The sequence below is a fragment of the Sebastes fasciatus genome, chromosome 17 (assembly GCF_043250625.1).
Source record: "Sebastes fasciatus isolate fSebFas1 chromosome 17, fSebFas1.pri, whole genome shotgun sequence".
NCBI lineage: Eukaryota > Metazoa > Chordata > Actinopteri > Perciformes > Sebastidae > Sebastes > Sebastes fasciatus.
In genome coordinates this window covers 28,014,894-28,033,252 of record NC_133811.1, presented here as the reverse complement: position 1 = coordinate 28,033,252, position 18,359 = coordinate 28,014,894, and the positions used below count along the sequence as shown (strand labels likewise).

The 18,359-nt window shown below is 39.9% G+C and overlaps 2 protein-coding genes and 1 pseudogene across 3 annotated transcripts in view; all 3 read right to left on the bottom strand.

Annotated features, from left to right (window-relative positions):
- Positions 1–7,921, bottom strand: part of LOC141753808 (cell adhesion molecule CEACAM5) — a 32,003-nt gene extending 24,082 nt beyond the window's left edge. For both annotated transcript variants that reach the window (XM_074612402.1, XM_074612403.1), the window contains exons 1-4: positions 7,768–7,921; positions 6,975–7,310; positions 2,359–2,522; positions 1,891–2,017 (exon numbers count right to left, since the gene is read on the bottom strand). In XM_074612402.1, coding sequence (XP_074468503.1) covers positions 1,891–2,017; positions 2,359–2,522; positions 6,975–7,310; positions 7,768–7,816 — 676 coding nt within the window. In that variant the 5' untranslated portion in view covers positions 7,817–7,921. The remainder of the gene's footprint in view (positions 1–1,890; positions 2,018–2,358; positions 2,523–6,974; positions 7,311–7,767) is intronic.
- LOC141753821 (uncharacterized) overlaps positions 1–18,359 on the bottom strand; it is a 443,535-nt gene that overhangs the window by 276,926 nt on the left and 148,250 nt on the right. The window lies entirely within an intron of this gene.
- Positions 11,616–16,847, bottom strand: LOC141753812 (uncharacterized; annotated as a pseudogene).

Below are 18,359 nucleotides of genomic sequence, written 5' to 3'. Positions count from 1 at the left end.
GTCCTTAATTATTGAGTATCTGCTGATACCAAGTCCAGGTACAAAGGGGTCCCTTGACCTCTGACCTCCAGATATGTGAATGAAAATGGGTTCTATGGGTACACATGAGTCTCCCCTTTACAGACATGCCCACTTTATGATAATCACATGTAGTATAAATGTGTTATTGTCTCCTATTCTAAAAGGGTGTGTTTGAATATTTCTGCATACTGGGGTCCCTAAAAAGTCTAGAATTACATAAATTGGGTATCACTGTAAAGCTGAGACTCTTGTGGATCCAATGAGCCCAACTGTATTCATGTGTGATGATGTTAGTCCCCATAGGAGACATTTCACTGTAGTGAGACCATGTTTTTGAAACTTGACCTCACTGTATAAAATGACCTGTGGTGACCTCTAGGATAATCACAGCCTCATGAAACTTTACAGCCACAAACTAGAGACCTAGAGCATTCAGAGGATGGATGGCTTTCCTAGCTGGATTGACAATAAGGGGGTTTCTGAGCAGTTTACACAACAGAAGTGCTCGCCATCCAATCGCCGAAAAATGCAATTCTTGCAGAAATCTCCAAAATGTCAAAAGTTTTTGATCCCAAATCACAGAATAGCTTTTTCTATGGTGTTCCTCAAGGTCTTGGTGTCTTAATGTGGTATTTTGGAGGGATTATTGATCATTTTTAACAATTCTTCAGTGGTAAAAAATGGTTAAATTTAGCACCAAATCTGTGTAACAAATGGTATCAATCCAAAAATTGCTGCAACAACTTATGAGAGCATGGGAATGACCATCATATACTTCTATCATAATGTTCTAAACCCTTATTTTAATTAATTAATTCAACATTATTTCTGCATCTCAAATTAATCTCCAGGTTCCCAGCTTTCAGATGATGTACACCACTTCTATGTGACATCTACTGTTGACCTGCTATCTCCCCCCTAAACACCCCCTGTAGCCCCTTAAAAAGAAGACAACAACGGGTCTATTGTGGTTCTCAGAGGGTTAAATTATTGATCTGAATGAATTTGAATTTGGCTGACCAATAAAGTTTTTAAAATCCTTCAAAAGAAGCAAAATGTTGTTAAAATACATTTTCATTGTGAATTAACGCACATCTTCATCTTGTAGCCACTCACTGTATTAGAGTTACATTTTCACCAAAGTCAACATAAAGCCAGGCCAGATGAAGTGGAACACTTTTGATTAATTAATAACTGGGTTAACCAGCGGTCGGTGTGGTTTCGCTGCCTTTCAGGTTAGTCATGGAGAAGGAGTGGAAGTGCGGGCCGCTGTGTACACATGTGGGTTTTAGTACAGGCTGAGAGGGAGCGCCCTGCGAACATACACCGCAATCTAAACTGCAGGAGTCACACGGCGACGAGACGTGACTGTTTTAGGAATCAGAGCCTGTTTAAAGCCTTAACAGTGATGTATCCTGTAAAGATGCAGTCATACTATCAAAGGTCAGGCATCAACGTGATTCAGAGTAAGAAAACCAGTTAAACTATCTAAAACAAATGATCCGTTGGTGTGTGTGTGAAGGAGTGACAGCGACTGACTCATGACTGACTTTCTTTCTTTCTTGTCCAACAGGTGTGGAGCTCACTCGCTGAAACGCAGCGATTACAACAATGCAAGACTCAGACCTTAAGGCTCAAGTGCATCGATACTTTCTTACACCCCTAAAAGGCTTCAAAGTTTATTACAAAAAAAAATTTAAACTCTAAAAAAAGTACATGGATTTTCTACTGAAGCAGTTTTCTGGAGGTTGTTGTTCCTCTCAGTCTGTTGAGTCATGCTGGCTTATCACTGCTCATGCTAACCAACGTCACTTCCTGTGTGGGAGGAGTCGCCGGGCAGGAAACCAGCGGTGTGGCTGCAGTACTTACAGAAGACCGTGAGGTTGAAGGGAGCGCTCTTCTCCGACTCCAGGTTGTTAGCCGCTGTGCAGAAGATGGGACCGACCAGGTCAGTCCGGAGAACGTCTCTGATGGTCAGACTATTCCAATTTTCCGCCTGTGATTCGATCCAAAGCAAAGTATCACATGCTGACCTACCCAGTATTATTAAATTAATAGATTGAGTGGACAAATTAATGGATGAATGGATGAGTTATGGGATAAATGAATTGAAGAATGTGTCTGCAGTATGAAATTTGACCTTGATTAAATTCAAATAAATGCATGAATTCAGAGAATAAAAATGAACAAAGGAATAACAGATGAATGAATGAATGAACGAACTACGGCCGAATAATCAATAAGACAAAACGGCATTAGATTCAAATCATCTTCAACCTTTACAGCAAACATCATTTAAAAAAAACAAAAAAAAAAAACATTTATAAACAAACTGACCTCTGCCGCTGTGATCCGTACGCCGTCGGCCACGAAGGGCGCGGTGCCCTTCAACCAGGAGAACTTGAGGAAGGAGCCTTTAGCCGAGCAGGTCAGAACCACGGTACTGTCTTGCTCGATCGCCTCGGGCAAGTCGGACTTGATGACCACATCAGACACCGGCTCTGCGGGGAGAAACAAGGAGGTTGTTGAGGAACAGATGAACGAACTGTTGAACGAATACAACTGAATGTGGGAGGAAGAAAAATAATCCGATCCTGCTTGTAAACGCAGTACACTTTAAGGATTAGTACGTAGTGTGCTGCATACAATTGGGATACAGTTAGTGCAACGCTTTGATTCTTAGGTACAAAATCTGGCATTTAGTTTATTTTGTACTATCAAACACGCCCAAACAATCCTGCCATTTTGTCTACAGTTGTTCAGTATAAAAAGAAAACAAACTTGATTTTGATTATTTTTTACCAAGTTACTGGGGTACGATTTCATATTTTAATAATAAATAAATATTCTCTTAATTTTTAAGATTTCTTACCAAGTTACTGGTGTATGATTTATTACTATAATAATGAATAATTCAGTAAATTGTCAAAGTTAACGCGATAACACACAGTGGACTCAGGTTTAAAGCTAGAGTGAAGATACTGGTATCGTATAAAATTAGAAAGACCTGATGAATCCATCGGTTCAAACCTTGTCATACTATCTCGTCATGAAGGAGGTTAAATAACGCTCCAAACTTACGCTAAATTTTGGCGAGGAAAAACTGTCATGGTGATTTTCAAAGCAGTCCCTTGACCTCTGACCTCCAGATATGTGAATGAAAATGGGTTCTATGGGTACCCACGAGTCTCCCCTTTACAGACATGCCCACTTTATGATAATCACATGCATTAATTGATTTCCAATAATAAATATATACATACAGTACATTTGCATAAAGCAGCATATTTGTCCATCGATTGACAGCCCTAATTTATTTGTTACATTTTATTTTTAAAAAGTTAGGAAAGTAATGTTAAAGTCAAGCCTGATGTTTCTTTACACATAAAAGAATGATCCCAGTCACTTCCACACAGTGAGACATACATCTTATTGATTAAACAGCGGTATCGGATCGGTACTCGGTATCGGTGCATCCCTAATTCTAATGACCGTTTTATTTCCTTAGAGATTAAAGTAATAAATTGTTGAAGAACTCCTACATAGGACGGTTAAACGTGGGGGTGGAGAATTTAATGACCTGCTGTCCCCGCGGCCGGTTTCTCTTCACAATATCCTAACTGTGCTTCGAAATCAACATCTGAATGGAGTGAATGAAGAGAGAAATGGCACCAACTAGACCTGCTGGACTCGTTCTCGATTATCCTGGAGCTCCGTTTCTAAATGTACGGGGCCGTTTATTGACGATTAGGCAACAGAGGGTGCGTGGGAACAATGTGAAGGAGTGGTAACCAGTTCTGACGGCGGGGCCGAGGCGTCGAAGAGCTCATCCATTAATTAACTTCAGTGTGTTTTATCTGTAAACCTAAATGACCTGCAGGGACGTCGAGGGTCCACTCTACTCTGATGCAAACGGAAGAGACTAAAGGAACAGACAAACACTGGTGGTTTTGTTCTGAGTATTTGTCAAGTGTGGTTTTACTGGTCGGTCAGTGTGTGTGGAAACGTATGAATGAGAGTCAAAAGGAATGCTGGGAAAAGCAGGCATGCTCCACCGCCAACCATCCTTTGATAAATAAAGATTCAAACTGACATCGTGTAGTTGACATAAGACGTTTATATTAAATTACCAGAGCCGACTGTGGCACCAAGTCACTGTATTACTTTATACATCTGAGTAAAGCTATCGATTACTTTAATTGATCAATCGTTTCTTTTTTCTTTGAAGAACAAATGTCAAGCACTTGCTGGTTTCCAGCTTCTGAGATGACAGGATTTGATGCTTTTCTTTGTCATTATGATAGCAAACGGAATATCTTTGAGTTTTGGACTGCTGGGTTGGACAAAACATGACATTTGAGTGTGTAACTATCACATGATTGAGCAAACAAAAACCGACAGATTACTAGATATAAAAGGGATCACCAGATGGTTGTGGAGAACAAAATAACGCGTTAACGCAAATTTGTTTTAACGTCACTAATTTCTTTAACGCAATCGATCTTTCGGAGGATGTAGCGGCTCAGATTTAAAGCTAGAATGAAGATACTGGCATCATGTTAAACTATAAAACCTTAAGAATCTATCATAAGTCATACTAGCTTGTCGCAAAGGAGGCTAAATAACGCTCCAAACTTGTGCTCAATTTTGGCGAGGAAAAACTGTCATGGTCTTTTCAAAGGGGTCCCTTGACCTCTGACCTCAAGATATGTGAATGAAAATGGGCTGCAGTTTGTCATTTTATGATTTGAGCATATTTTTTATGCTAAATGCAGCACCTGTGAGGGTTTCTGGACAACATCTGTCATTGTTTTGTGTTGTTAATTGATTTCCAATAATAAATATGTACATGTATTTGCATAGAGCAGCATATTTGCCCACTCCCATGTTGATAAGAGTATTAAATACCTGACAAATCTCCCTTTAAGGGACATTTTGAACAGATATAAAATGTGCGATTAATTTGTGATTAAATATCTTAATCGATTGACAGCCCTAGTTTTTACATTACAAATTTTATTGAGTGTGTTTGTGCACGTGAGTCTCTGACGGGGGGATTTCCGGCGGGTCAGGGGGAGAGAAAAAGTGCCTGGAGCATATTGGACAACGCCTAGCTGCTACCTGTTCACACGAAACAAAAGTGGGGGGTTGCGGTTGAGAAACCACTGCTCTAGTGTGTGTGGGATTGAGTCAAAATAAACTACATTGTGTGTGTGTGTGTGTGTGTGTGTGTTCATGGAAATCAAGGAACATGTTACAACTACTTGAGACCAACAGTTTCATCCCATCTCTTTTAGCTCTGTTTTTGGTCTCCACTAACACCTGAGGGAAATATCTGTCTCTTTGGCTGCTAAATGCTCCACCGGCTAGTCTCTAACTGTGGCTGTCCAAAAGTCGGCAGGGTCTTTGCTAAACACACTCATAATCCTTGGATATAAACATTATTACTGGCCATGTTTTAACTAAAATATCACTCAAATCCACCCGGTGGATATGCCAGCACTCAAATTTAAAGCTTTGAAGCAACATTACTACAGTATGAGGACTGTAAAATACACCCGTAACACTCTACCAGGACAAATACACCAACAAGAGCCACACCCTTAAGTTAAGCAAGAGGCTGCTGTAGTCTGTTGAAGCAGGCTATAAACTCACAATTTTTCTGACAGGAAAAAAGCTATTTATTAACTGAAACGCGGGAGGAATTACGAGTGCACTACTAAACTTTGGTTTTACAACAAACAGCTCAGGCGCCACGTGAAATTAAGTAATAATAATGATCAATAAGAAGGTTAGGCTACAGAACATCATTGAGAAAAATGATCTAAAGATATTATTGTTAAAGGCAAAATTACGAATGTATATTCAAATCGAGCACACTTATGGCGCTGAATCTAATGTTCTAGCAACCTTATCGAGGAGTCAAAGGTTTTTAGTTGCACAGTTAAGAACAGGAAAAAGTCGGTAGATTTAAAAACATCCGGGAGGACAACAGGTTGTGCAAAGTATGCGAGTTAGGAGGAAAATGAATCACATTTTCTCTTTTGTATTGTCGTTACTATGATGAACTTCTATTTTAAATGTTCAGAATCCAGAAATGTTTTGGTGCTCGGATGATGACAAAATGGAACGGGTATTTAATTTGAATGCTTATACGTCAGCTACTTTTGTTTCTCAAGCTTGGAAAAAAACATCAGGATGGTTTATTTGTTTAGTATTATTTTTAATGTATACTGCTACTTTGGTTTCTCTTTTCTTTATTTTCTAAATAATGGTGTCTTGTAAGCCTGTTTTGGGATGGGCATAATAGTTATGCATGACACAATAATAATAATCAAAACAAAACACAGCCTAGAAAAGCACTAAAATTAAACTGAAGGCAAAACAAACAGAAAAAGTAGTCCGCGGAGGAATATAGTCCTAGACCGGTGGCTGCACTGTGTGGTTGCCAAGCGACGCCCTGGTAGCGCAGGGACACCTGCACCGCAGGGCTCATCAGTCACCACTGGCAACAGGTGTGGCTTGCACCTTACTGCACCAGACTGCGTTAGAAAGTTTAGCAATTGTACGTGTAATTGTTTCAGGGAGACGATATGAGCCCAAAAACATTAATAAAACACTTTTATTTAGATATCTAAGAGCCGCTGATCACTTCGGCATATATTCGGTAACTTATTTGTGGTGAACATACACATATTTTCCTTAAAAAGGGTAGCTCGCATCTCAGCGCCCAACCGCACCAGACTGCGTTAGAAAGTTTAGCAATTTTACGTGTAATTGTTTCAGGGAGACGCTGTGAGCCCAAAAACATTAATAAAACACTTTTATTTAGATATCTAAGAGCCGCTGAGCAAATCGGCATAGGTGTGGTACTTATTTGTGGTAAACATACACCATTTCCTTCAAAAATACGAAAAGGTAGCTCTGCATCTCAGGTAGAAAAGATGACTCACCCAGAACTTTGAGATTTGTCGCGCCGGTTAACGTGCTGGCGTCAGCTTTGATTAAAGTGATGCTGTAGTCGCCGCTGTCTGTAGGTTTCAGGCCTGTCAGGGTCAGGAAGCCGTTGGTTCCGTTCACTGCCACTCTTCCGATGTAAGGATCGTTCACTTTCAGCACTCCCGACGCCGGCAAGCTTGCAACACTAATCAGGTCCTCGCCGCCGTCGCTGAAACTCCAGATTATAAAGGAGTACTCCGGGTTGATGAGCAGAGTCTTTAGAGTCACATTTTTACCGACAATTGCTTCCACATCACCCTCCGGCAGGATGCTCGCACCCACATCGCGTCCTGCAAAGAAGAGGTACAAATCACATTAAAGTACCGCAGAACAAGAAATTTAAAGTTGAATAATAATAAAGTAGCTTAAGAAAGACTTTACTAGAAAAAATAATATTACGAGAATAAAGTCATAATATTATGAGAATAAAATCGTAATATTACGAGAATAAAGTCATAACTTTATGAGAAAGAAAGTTGTAATATTACCAAAATAAAGTCATTACTTTACTAGAAAAAAGTTGTAATATGAGAATAAAGTCATAACTTTGCGAGAAAAAAAGAAGAGAAAAAATCTACTTTTGCTGGTTCCTAGAAAAGCATGAATTCAAACAGGCTACACCACCCAGAGAGCCACAGTATCCTTGTTACACACGATGGAAACGCAGCAAGAACATGAATTTAAAAAAAAAGAAAATCATTAATAATACATAGAGCAGTTCAATCACACTATTTTATTTCTTCTTACCGATAAAAGAGAGCAGAAACAGAAGCGTCTTAAAGGCGAACAGATCCATCCCGAACGGTTCAAGTCTTTCCAGCAGAGACGGAGACGAAAATGTGGCGATACCTGCTGCTTTAACAGGGACACACCCAGACAAGGTGAACACACACACACAAACACACACACACACACTCACACAAAGAGAGAGACACACACACACACTCACTCACACGTCATCGGTGTGATGGTGCGTTAGTGTGTGCGCCCTTTATAGTTTCAATGAATCATTTTTAGTTTACGACGGAGTATCAGGGCCACACTGAGGAAGAATTAATAAATAAATCTGAGATTTCGAGAATGAAGTCATATCACGAAAAAAAGTCGTAATTTAATGAGAATAAAGTCATAACTTTACTAGAAAAAGTCGTAATATTACGAGAATAAAGTCAGAACTTTACGAGAAAAAAAGTTGTTATATTAAGTCATAACTTTACTAGAAAAAAAGTCGTATTACGAAAATAAAGTCATAACTTTACGAGAAAAGAGTCGGAATATTACGAAAATAAAGTCATAACTTTACGAGAAAAGAGTCGGAATATTACGAAAATAAAGTCATAACTTTACTAGAAAAAAGTCGTAATATTAAGAGAATAAAGTCATAACTTTACTAGAAAAAAGTCGTAATATTAAGAGAATAAAGTCATAACTTTACGAGAAAAAAGTCGTAATATTAAGAGTATAAAGTCATAACTTTACTAGAAAAAAGTCGTAATATTAAGAGAATAAAGTCATAACTTTACGAGAAAAAAAGTCGTAATATTAAGAGAATAAAGTCATAACTTTACCAGAAAAAAATTGTAATATTACGAAAATAAAGTCATAACTTTACCAGAAATAAGTTGTAATATTAAGAGAATAAAGTCATAACTTTACCAGAATTTTTTTTTAATATTAAGAGAATAAAGTCATAACTTTACGAGAAAAACGTCGTAATATTAAGAAAATAAAGTCATAACTTTACGAGAAAAAAAGTCGGAATATTACAAAAATAAAGTCATAACTTTACGAGAAAAAAAGTCGTAACATTACATAAAACAATAACTTTCACACTTTTCCCTCCAAATTTATAATATTATGACTTTATTCTCATAATATTCCCACTTTTTTTCTCTAGACCATATACATATACTATACCATCATATACTTCTATCATGATGTTCCCTAAAAAAGACTAAAACGGCTCTATTGTGAGTCTCAGAGGGTTAACAGAAACTGAAAAGTTGAATCGTACACTTTCTACACGTAGTTCAGTTAAGCACTGCTGCCACCAGGTGGACAACTGGGGAAGTAATTTAAATACTTATAAATTAAAGTATTTGCAACATGATATTTAGAATGTCATAAAGCATGAACGACTAAGCACAATTGACTTAAATAACACATGATGAGATCTTGATTTGGCATTCAAAGGTTTTCAAAGTCTGCAGGGTGCTGTTTGTGTTGAAATATGAAAATAAAATCTTATTAATGGATTTTGTCATTCCCATTATTAGCCTTTCTTTGTATTTGTGTATTATGCTGAAATATGTTTCTCATACTGTAGTGAATGCATGAAAATGATTAAATGATTGTATATACATATATATATATGTATATATATATATACATATATATATATATACGGTATATATATATATATACACTGTATATACACATACATAGTAGACTTGTCCATGTTTGCGACTGGTCATACCCTGCAAACCCCGCCCCTTTTATGTGAATGACTCATAGCCAGATTGAGAAACCCTGGGTTGACTTACCGAGTTGATAACCACCATCGTATGATCTCTTAGTGCGATTGCAGTGGTTAGGGTTAGTGAAGCCAGGTAACGCAGATATTCTGGGTATGTTGAACTTGCTTCCTAGTACAGGCCCCAGGTCTACACCGTACCGCGGCAAGAAAAACTCCCTCTTTAACAGGATGAAACCTCGAGCAGAACCAGGCTCTGGATGGGTGGCCATCTGGGATGAGAGAGAGATATGCCCAGCAACAACGATAATGACGATAGCAAATATAAAAATATCCAATAATAATATTAGTACGAGTAGTGGGCGTCAAGCAGAACCACGATCCATGGCAACCTGCAAGACGAGAAAGCGCAAAAACTCCGGGGATGATGCCAAGTTAGTAACATGCATACAGAGAGGACGAGAAGGGAGCTCAGTGTATCAAAGGAAGTCCCCCGGCAGTCAAGGCCTATAGCAGCATAACTAGGGGCTGGTCCAGGCAGCCTGAGCCAGCCCTAACTATAGGCGTTATCAAAGAGGAAAGTCTTAAGCCTACTCTTAAATGTAGAGAGGGTGTCTCTCTCTCTCTTATCGCTGAGTTCACAACATCAAGTCACATTTGCACTGTGAAAATTTAGTAATTTCAAGCCCAACCATGTTGTATTTTTTCCTAAACCTAAGTAAGTGGTTTTGTTTAATTCGCAACATTAAACACATGTTTACTGCGACCGATGAGTGACGCAGAGGGGTCGTTAAAACACGTGTTTAGTGCATTGGAAAAACGTGTGTGACGAGTTGGGGTGAGAACGTGTTTGACCATTTAGGGCTTCGTAGGTGAGGAGAAGGATTTTACAGAGAGACAGTGCAGAGAAGCTAATACGGGAGATATGCAATCTCTTTTTCCTAGTTCTTGTCAGTTCATGTGCTGCAGCATTCTGGATTAACTGGAGAGTTTTAAGAGACTTGTTGGAGCAGCCTGATAATAAGGAGTTGCAGTCATCTAGTCTAGAGGTAACAAATGCATGGACTAATTTTGGACTAATAAGATTTGTGATTTTGGGGCGCTGGTTAGCTCACCGGGTAGAGCGGGCACCCCATGTATCAAATAGGCGAGTCCTTGCTGCAGCTGCCCAGGGTTCGAATCCGACCTGTGGCCCTTTCTGCATTGTCATCCCCTTTCTCTCCCCATTTCACCACTATCACTATCTCTCTCAATAAAAGGCATAAAAAATAATCTTAAAAAAAGATTTGTGATTTGACCGAAATAGCACTGACAGTCTGAGCAGTTTAAGAATCAACTGGTCATGTTTTACAAATGATGAAAGATCTTGTCAAGACCAGGAGAGTCCATCAACTTAGAAATAAATTGTGTTATTGGGAGCTAAGTAACAATTCCTCAAGAAACTCGACGACTAAAAAAAACTAAAAGACAGTCCTGCTTAGCTAACTGGTAACAGCTAATGGAGGTTGCCTTGAGTTACATTATGATATGTCCAAGCTCTATTCAGTAAAAATGACGACGGTAAATTATAACGTTATGTGTTCCAATGTAATCTTGTAAAATGTAAAATAATAGAGAGGGAATTGTGACCTGTATAACTTCCTAACACAAGCTCTAAACAACTTATAATGCATAATTAAAACTACAAACTACTATCAAAGCAAATATTTAAATACAAATACAATAATTTATTTCCTAATCATTTCAATTGTGTGTTTTATGCAAATAACCACTATAGATGACTAGAACAAATTAAAAGGATAACATTTAGAGTTTACACTGACTTCCGGATTTAAATACTTTTTCGGGACGGTTATGGGATGATGGTGGAAAAAGTTAGTCTGGAGCGTTGAAATCCAGAATGTAATACGGCACTAAATGGGTTTAGGTTTGACAGATATCATTGTGTGGAAAGGAAATCAATTAGTTGTTCCGACCTATTTTCTCTTTTGTATATTCACTATTGCTCCTTAATGAAGCAAAAGTATTTTGTTTATCCGATTTCTCGATAGCTCGATGGAATAATCTGTAGAATACTCAGTTACTTCAATAATCAATAGCTGCAGCCCTAGAGCTAAGTCAAGCAATTTTATTTATTAATCACATTTTAAAACAACAAATGATGACCATAGTACTGTATACGGGACATAAGATACTTTTAAAAAATAACAAAAATGTAATAAATGAAGACATGTAATACCACAGTGCCAAGAAAACAAAGTAAAGACAAATATAAACAGAATTTAAATGATTGTGTAGCTTCATCTTAGCTAAAAGCGCTTATTTTGGTGACTTTATCACCCTCACGGTTTCTAGCTGATCAGTGTTGAACCAAGCCTTGCCCTCAGTACTTTAATCCTGCTGGAAAAAAATGGCTCAACAAGCATCTCTGCAGCTTCACTTATTTCTGCTGCTTTCACCAACACACGTGTTTTTTTAAAAGATGGAGCCGAGTGAATCTTTTATTGCAAACGCCGCAATTAAATATTTTCTCCCCCTTGTGGACAGTCAAGTGTTTTGTCAGATTACTTTGTTGTGTGAATCTTCTACTATAAACTGAGCAACTAAATGTTTTCTACCTCTTGTGAACAGTCAAGTGTTTTCTCAGATTATATCTTTGTGTGAAACTTTTATTACAAACTGAACAACTAAATGGTTTCTCCCCCTTGTGGACAGTCAAGTGTGTTCTCAGATTACTTCTTTGGGCGAAACTTTTATTACAAACTGAACAACTAAATGGTTTCTCCCCAGTGTGGATAGCCATGTGTGTTCTCAGATTACTTCTTTGTGCAAATCTTCTACTACAAACTGAACAGCTGAATTGTTTCTCCCCTGTGTGAACAATAGAGTGTTTTCTCAGATTACTTTGTTGCGTGAATTTTTTACCACAGAGGTCGCAACTGAAGGGTCTCTCCCCTGTGTGGACTCTCATGTGTTTCACAGCCTCACCTCTGCTTTTAAAAGTTTTTTGACAAACTGAGCAGGTGAAAGGTTTTTCTCCTGTATGAATCTTGAAGTGTGTGGCCAAACCTGATTTTCTTAAAAATGTTTTACCACAAAAGGAGCAACTAAATGGTTTCACTACTGTTTGGATTCCAGTTTGTTTCTGCAGATGTCCCTTGTGGCCAAAGCTTCTAGCACATTCAGAGGAGCTAACTGATGTTTTTCCAGTATTGTATTCCATATCATTTACAGGTACTTCATTGATTTGCAGAGGGTTTGAACCTGATTGAGGTTCTTTTGTCTCCTCCCAGTATCTACTGTCATCAGTCTCATGTTCAGAGGAGGGTGGAGTCTTGTCATGAGTAGCTGATTGTAAAGGACTATCTGGATCTGAGTTCCTGGCTGATTCTGATCCTCCAGAGTCCTCTCCATCAGCTTCTGTTTTCATCTGTTCAGTCTGTCTTTCATGAAGCGGTGAGGACTGAGCTTTCTCTTCATCATCTTCTTCACTCTTCACAGAGACAGGAATGAATGGGAACTTGATATCAGCCTCCTCAAGCCCTTGAAGCTGCTCTCCCTCCTGACTGGTCCAGAGTACCTCCTGTTCCTCTTTAATGTGTGGGGGCTCTGGGTCCTCCTGTTCCAGACTGGAGCTCCACTCCTGCTGCTCAGGGGGAACCTCTTCTTCAACCACCAACAGCTGCTGGACATCTGTGGAGACTAATGAAATACATAAATGTGTCTTAAAAACTGTAATTTCATGCTAACACTTATTAATTAATTAATTAATAGATCATATGAGCTCCACCTCAACCAACTATAACAGTAAATTCCTGCTGTTACATTAAAGCACGAGTAATAATAATCTAATGATATAATATATATTAGTATAACATAGTAACAGTCACACAGGGGGCATTCCGTCAGAAACCAATCACTTTCTGATAGAGATGCACTGATTGCAATCTTCTTGGCCGATTTGGATTTGTTACAAATCTGAGCTGCCAATTTACTTTCTAAGAAATATAATTGACAGCAAAGCTCCAGACTAGGGATGCACCTATACCACTTTTTTTCAGACCGAGTACAAGTACTTACAGTTGGGTACTCGCCGATACCGAGTACCGATACGAGTACTTCTCTGTGCCAAAAGACCCTCGTTAACAGCTAGCTGGAGGGTGTGAGCGACACACGGCAGGCTGGGGAGTCCCGCATACGAGGCGATACACTGCGACCGGCTCTAGGTCGGCTTAGAAAAGGCTCAGGGCGTAGGTGGCTAAAGTGATAAACATGCATTTGTGCATCTATTTCTACACGTGGAATGATATTCCAGATTTTGCAGATCGCTTCCTGTGCATTTGTGGGCCATGTGACATTTGCAACTTCCCTCCTGTTTGTTTACATCATTTTGTCCAATTGGTACCACAGCAGATCTGTAGAAACAATCTGTAAGTAAGAGGTGCATTTATTAGCTCCACCAGGAGGGGGACATCCCCTCACATGAGGTGACAGAACTACAGTCTAAAGCTATAGAAGTAGAGTCTAAACCAGGGCTGCATCCCAAAACTCTTAATTTTCGTTTCCTCGCTCCTCGATCCTCGCTTGAACCGGAAGTAGTTCTGGTGCGCCATTTTGAAGACCGTCCCAAAGCCCTTATTTGTGCATCGAGGAGCGAGGATCGAGGATCGAGGAGGCTTGCCGGAGGAGCTATGAGCGAGGATACACCAGTGTATCCTGCACGGAAGTCTTTTGCCGACCGACACGCCCCCTTATTGGATATCAGTTACTGATTGGACGCTGCTGATCAGACTGATCTGATAACTTTACCTCTCAACATCACTGAGTTTTATACCGGAGTGAAAACAGATCACAGATTAAACGTTTTATAGTTTAGTTGTCTTCTGATTCACCATCTAGTTATAATGTGTGTTAATTGAAGCTCTGAGCAGCAGCAGAAGGACCTAAAGTATCTCTCCTTCACACACCGTCAGTGAAGCAGCCTGACACTGAGAGGGGTTTATAATACCTGACAAACTGACTTAAAATAACTTTCTGCATTTATTAGAATGATTTTTCTTTTCATGATGTTATTTCCCCCGTTAACTTTTATTAATGAAACTATTAAAGTCAGAGAGAAAAGGAGAGTCTGTCTGTCAGCAACAAACACCTTTTACATCATTTATCCTCATTTCCATTCAGTCACATGAGGCTGATGATTCCTGAATGTCGGGTTTGATATACATCATTTACATTTTCCCTTTAGCCTAATAAATAATGTACAGTGTTCAAAAAACACCATAGTCATATTCTGGGTTATGAAATAATTAACTCACAATCAGAATATCAATAACTACAGACGCTAATAATGAATAAATAATGTAAAGTTATTGTGCCAGTAGAGATGGTTCCTGAGCCTCTAAGCAGTCCACAGTAGAAATACAGACTGCAGCTTGCACTTGTCTTTATTAGTATTAGATCAGTTCAGACACAAACAGCTGTTAAAGTTGACTGACAGCTGATCCAGCTGTGATCAGCTGCCGCTGTCATCAGAAACGGACGTCGCTTCAAGTGACGCTTCAGAGGAAACGACCGTCCCATGTCGCTTAAATCGAATTTCCTTGTTTCCTCTCTCCTCGCATGGTTTCCTTGCGTCTCTCCATGCTTCCCTGGTGGGAGGGACTAAGACGCAAGGATGAGACGCAAGTGAGGGAAACAGGGATGCAATTAAGAGTTTTGGGATGCAGCCCAGGTCTTCTCAACCACTGGGCCGGGGCCCTCTGGTGGGCCTCAGAGAGCCACCTAGTGGACCGCAAAGGTGCTGCCAAATGGTTAGATTATGGTTAGATTAACCGCTATTCTGTATTTCAGAGGTTATAGCGGGCTCACTTTTAAAGCTAGAGTGAAGATACTGAACCTGATGAATCCGTTGGTACCAACCATGTCATACTAGCTTGTCGGGAAGGAGGTTAAATAACGCTCCAAAATTTGCCATGGCCATTTTCAAAGGGGTCCCTTGACCTCTGACCTCCAGATGTGTGAATGAAAATGGGTTCTATGGGTACCCACGAGTCTTCCCTTTACATACATATATGTCACAGATGCAGTGACACAAAAAGCAATTTTTGAAACCAGTAAAAGTGTGTGGTGAAGAAATATGATCGTGAATACTTTGGATTCCTAATGGCAGTGATGGGTGAGGGTAAGCTGAATATTATGTCGGTCATTACACCTGACAGTGGCATAACACATATTTATAGCCCAGTTTGTTATGTATTTCGGAAGGGAGCATTTTTTAACAATCGGAGGTGGGCCTCGAGTTACAAAAGGTTGAGAACCCCTGGTCTAAGACAACCAACAGCTTCTGGAGGTGAAAGATGACGTGGAATATTTTGTTTGTGTTTGTGACTAAATCAGTTTGATTGCATTGTTTCTATTAGAATGAACTAACTGGCCGCGAGAGACGAAGCGCTGCGCAGCGTGCGTATTTTTTCAGACTTCCTGTTTCTTTTTATTCCTAATTATCTTTTGTTTAATAAAGAAAGAAAGAAAGAAAGTAGAGATAAGTAGCCAAATAGTGTAAAATAACATGATGCCGTGGCTTGGTTTTCCTCATGAACCCAATGTTTTGAGTTACCAGCCGCCACTGGTATAAACAAAATCATTTTCATAGTGTGGTAATAGTATGTTTTAGTTAAAGTGATAATAAAACAAATGAAACAAACCTGCTTTGTGTTTCGGGACTTCCGGGTGTAAAACAGCGTCCAGTAGTTTCTGTTGTCGCTCGTTCTCCTCTTTTGATCGAGAGAGTTCCTCCTCGTACTCTGCTATCGTTCTTTCAAACAGCCCACATATCTCTTCAGCAGCCGCAGTTAGTCGCTGCTTCACCAACGCTCTCAGCACGTCCCCTTTAGACATGTTGTCCTCCAGACACGCTCCGTGTGGACACTCTGACACGCGCTGTGTTGCTAGGCTACACGTCTCCGTCTCTACTTCCGGCTAGCACGCTAACTTCAGATAACTTCTGATTCGGATGTTTTCGGATAAAAGGAACAGCACGGAGTCCATTCAGACATGTGGGTCCACGATAAACACAGTCTGTTCTCTATCAACTAGCGCTGTGTGCTCGAGCTATCTCCAGCTAGCACGCTATGCTAACTTCCTTTAGCATTCTCTGCTAACAGAGTCAGAAGAGAAACGTCCACAAAGTCACTTAAACACGTTCATCCGGACATCCCGGCTCTGCTGGTTCACTCCGGTTGTATCTGATGAACTGACGGAAAGAGCAGGATCGGGAACAAACTTCTTCACAGTGTTAAAGTTGAGCTTCAGTGAGTTGCTTCCGGTTCCACTTCCTTCTAAATAAAGGCTGTATTCGAAACCGCATACTACTGAGGAGCGCAGTATGCTGAGGAGCGCAGTATGCTGAGGAGCGCAGTATGCTGAGGAGCGCAGTATGCAGTATACAGTACATACTGCATACTGCGTTCCTCAGTAGTATGCAGTATGTGACAGTTAAAGTGATGTATTTAGCAGTATGCTAGACGAGGCTTAAGCCTTCAAACCAGCTCTTAAAGCACAGGACAACAAAACTAACTTGTACCACTATTACAATATTATCAAAAAATACAACTTTGATTTTGTTGTTTATGTTGTGCTTGTTTACTTTATAAGATACTGCAGGTTTAAACTATTTATTCTGACAGCTCATAAAGAAGTCCGACAAACAGGATCATCAACGAGGAGAGACGGGAAATATAAAACATTCATCCACAACGTTTACTTTACTCAAACTGCTTTTTCAGTTACAGCAAAAGGACTGATCTCCCTCCAGATATTAGAGAAATGCTAAAAAAGTGTCATGTTGTCTCATCAGGTACCTCTCTGCCCCGTCAGAAGCTGCTCTTTCCCTCTCCACTCTGCTGCTCTGCAGCCGCTCTGTGAGCGTCACTGGCCGGCTCTCCAGCGAGCTCCGCCCGCGGGCGATTGTGGAGCTTTTTAACTCGAAAAAAGGCAAATAAACACAGGTTCCTGTTAATTTATAATGCACATCTGTGTTGTGATATTTAAACAAACTATCCGTCAACAAGGAAATCAAAGCCTCTCGTCTACAGACTGGTCTCTAGAGAGCTCCAGCAGCTCATAGCGGTCTCTGAGCGTGACTACCCGGCTTGCTGGCAGCGACCCGGGCAGGCGCTCGCTGGCTGTCACGGTATTCTGTGGAGCTTCTAAACTCCGATAACGGTGGAACAAATGTTCGATTCGCCATCTAACTTCGTAAAACTGCCGATATTAATAATCTACACAGTTGATTTCTCGCCTCAAAAACGTTCAGAAGTGAATTTAGTGTTGAAATAGCTACAGAAAACGTAAAAAAAGAGCAGCTTCTGGCTGCTGTTTTTATACCCGCAGCCTGTGCTGTTCCGCCGCTTTGCATTGTGGGATACAGTAGACGAGATAGACTGGTCCGATGCAGACTGGAGAATGTTTCCAAATCAGTACGTCATCCGGGTATTTCTGGCATACTGGAGATTTTGCTTTTGTTCGCATACTGCATACTACATACTACATTTTGGCCAAATCAGTACGTACTACTAGTATAGTATGCGGTTTCGAATACAGCCAAAAGGTTTACAACTTATATCACGAGGTGAAGCCCCGCCCCTTCCGGTGGAACACCATGGGACCGTGGGTGAGGTCGAGAAGTAAAAAGGTTCCTTCTGTGAATCACATCCTGAAACTCATCTATTCTGTTCCTGTAAATTTACATGTGAATGTGGAAAGATGTCAATAATTTTATACTTGTTAACATTTTCTCAGATTTTGCACTGTACTCTAGAAATATTATATGTGGTTGCTATGGTTATAGTGACAAAGACAGTAATGC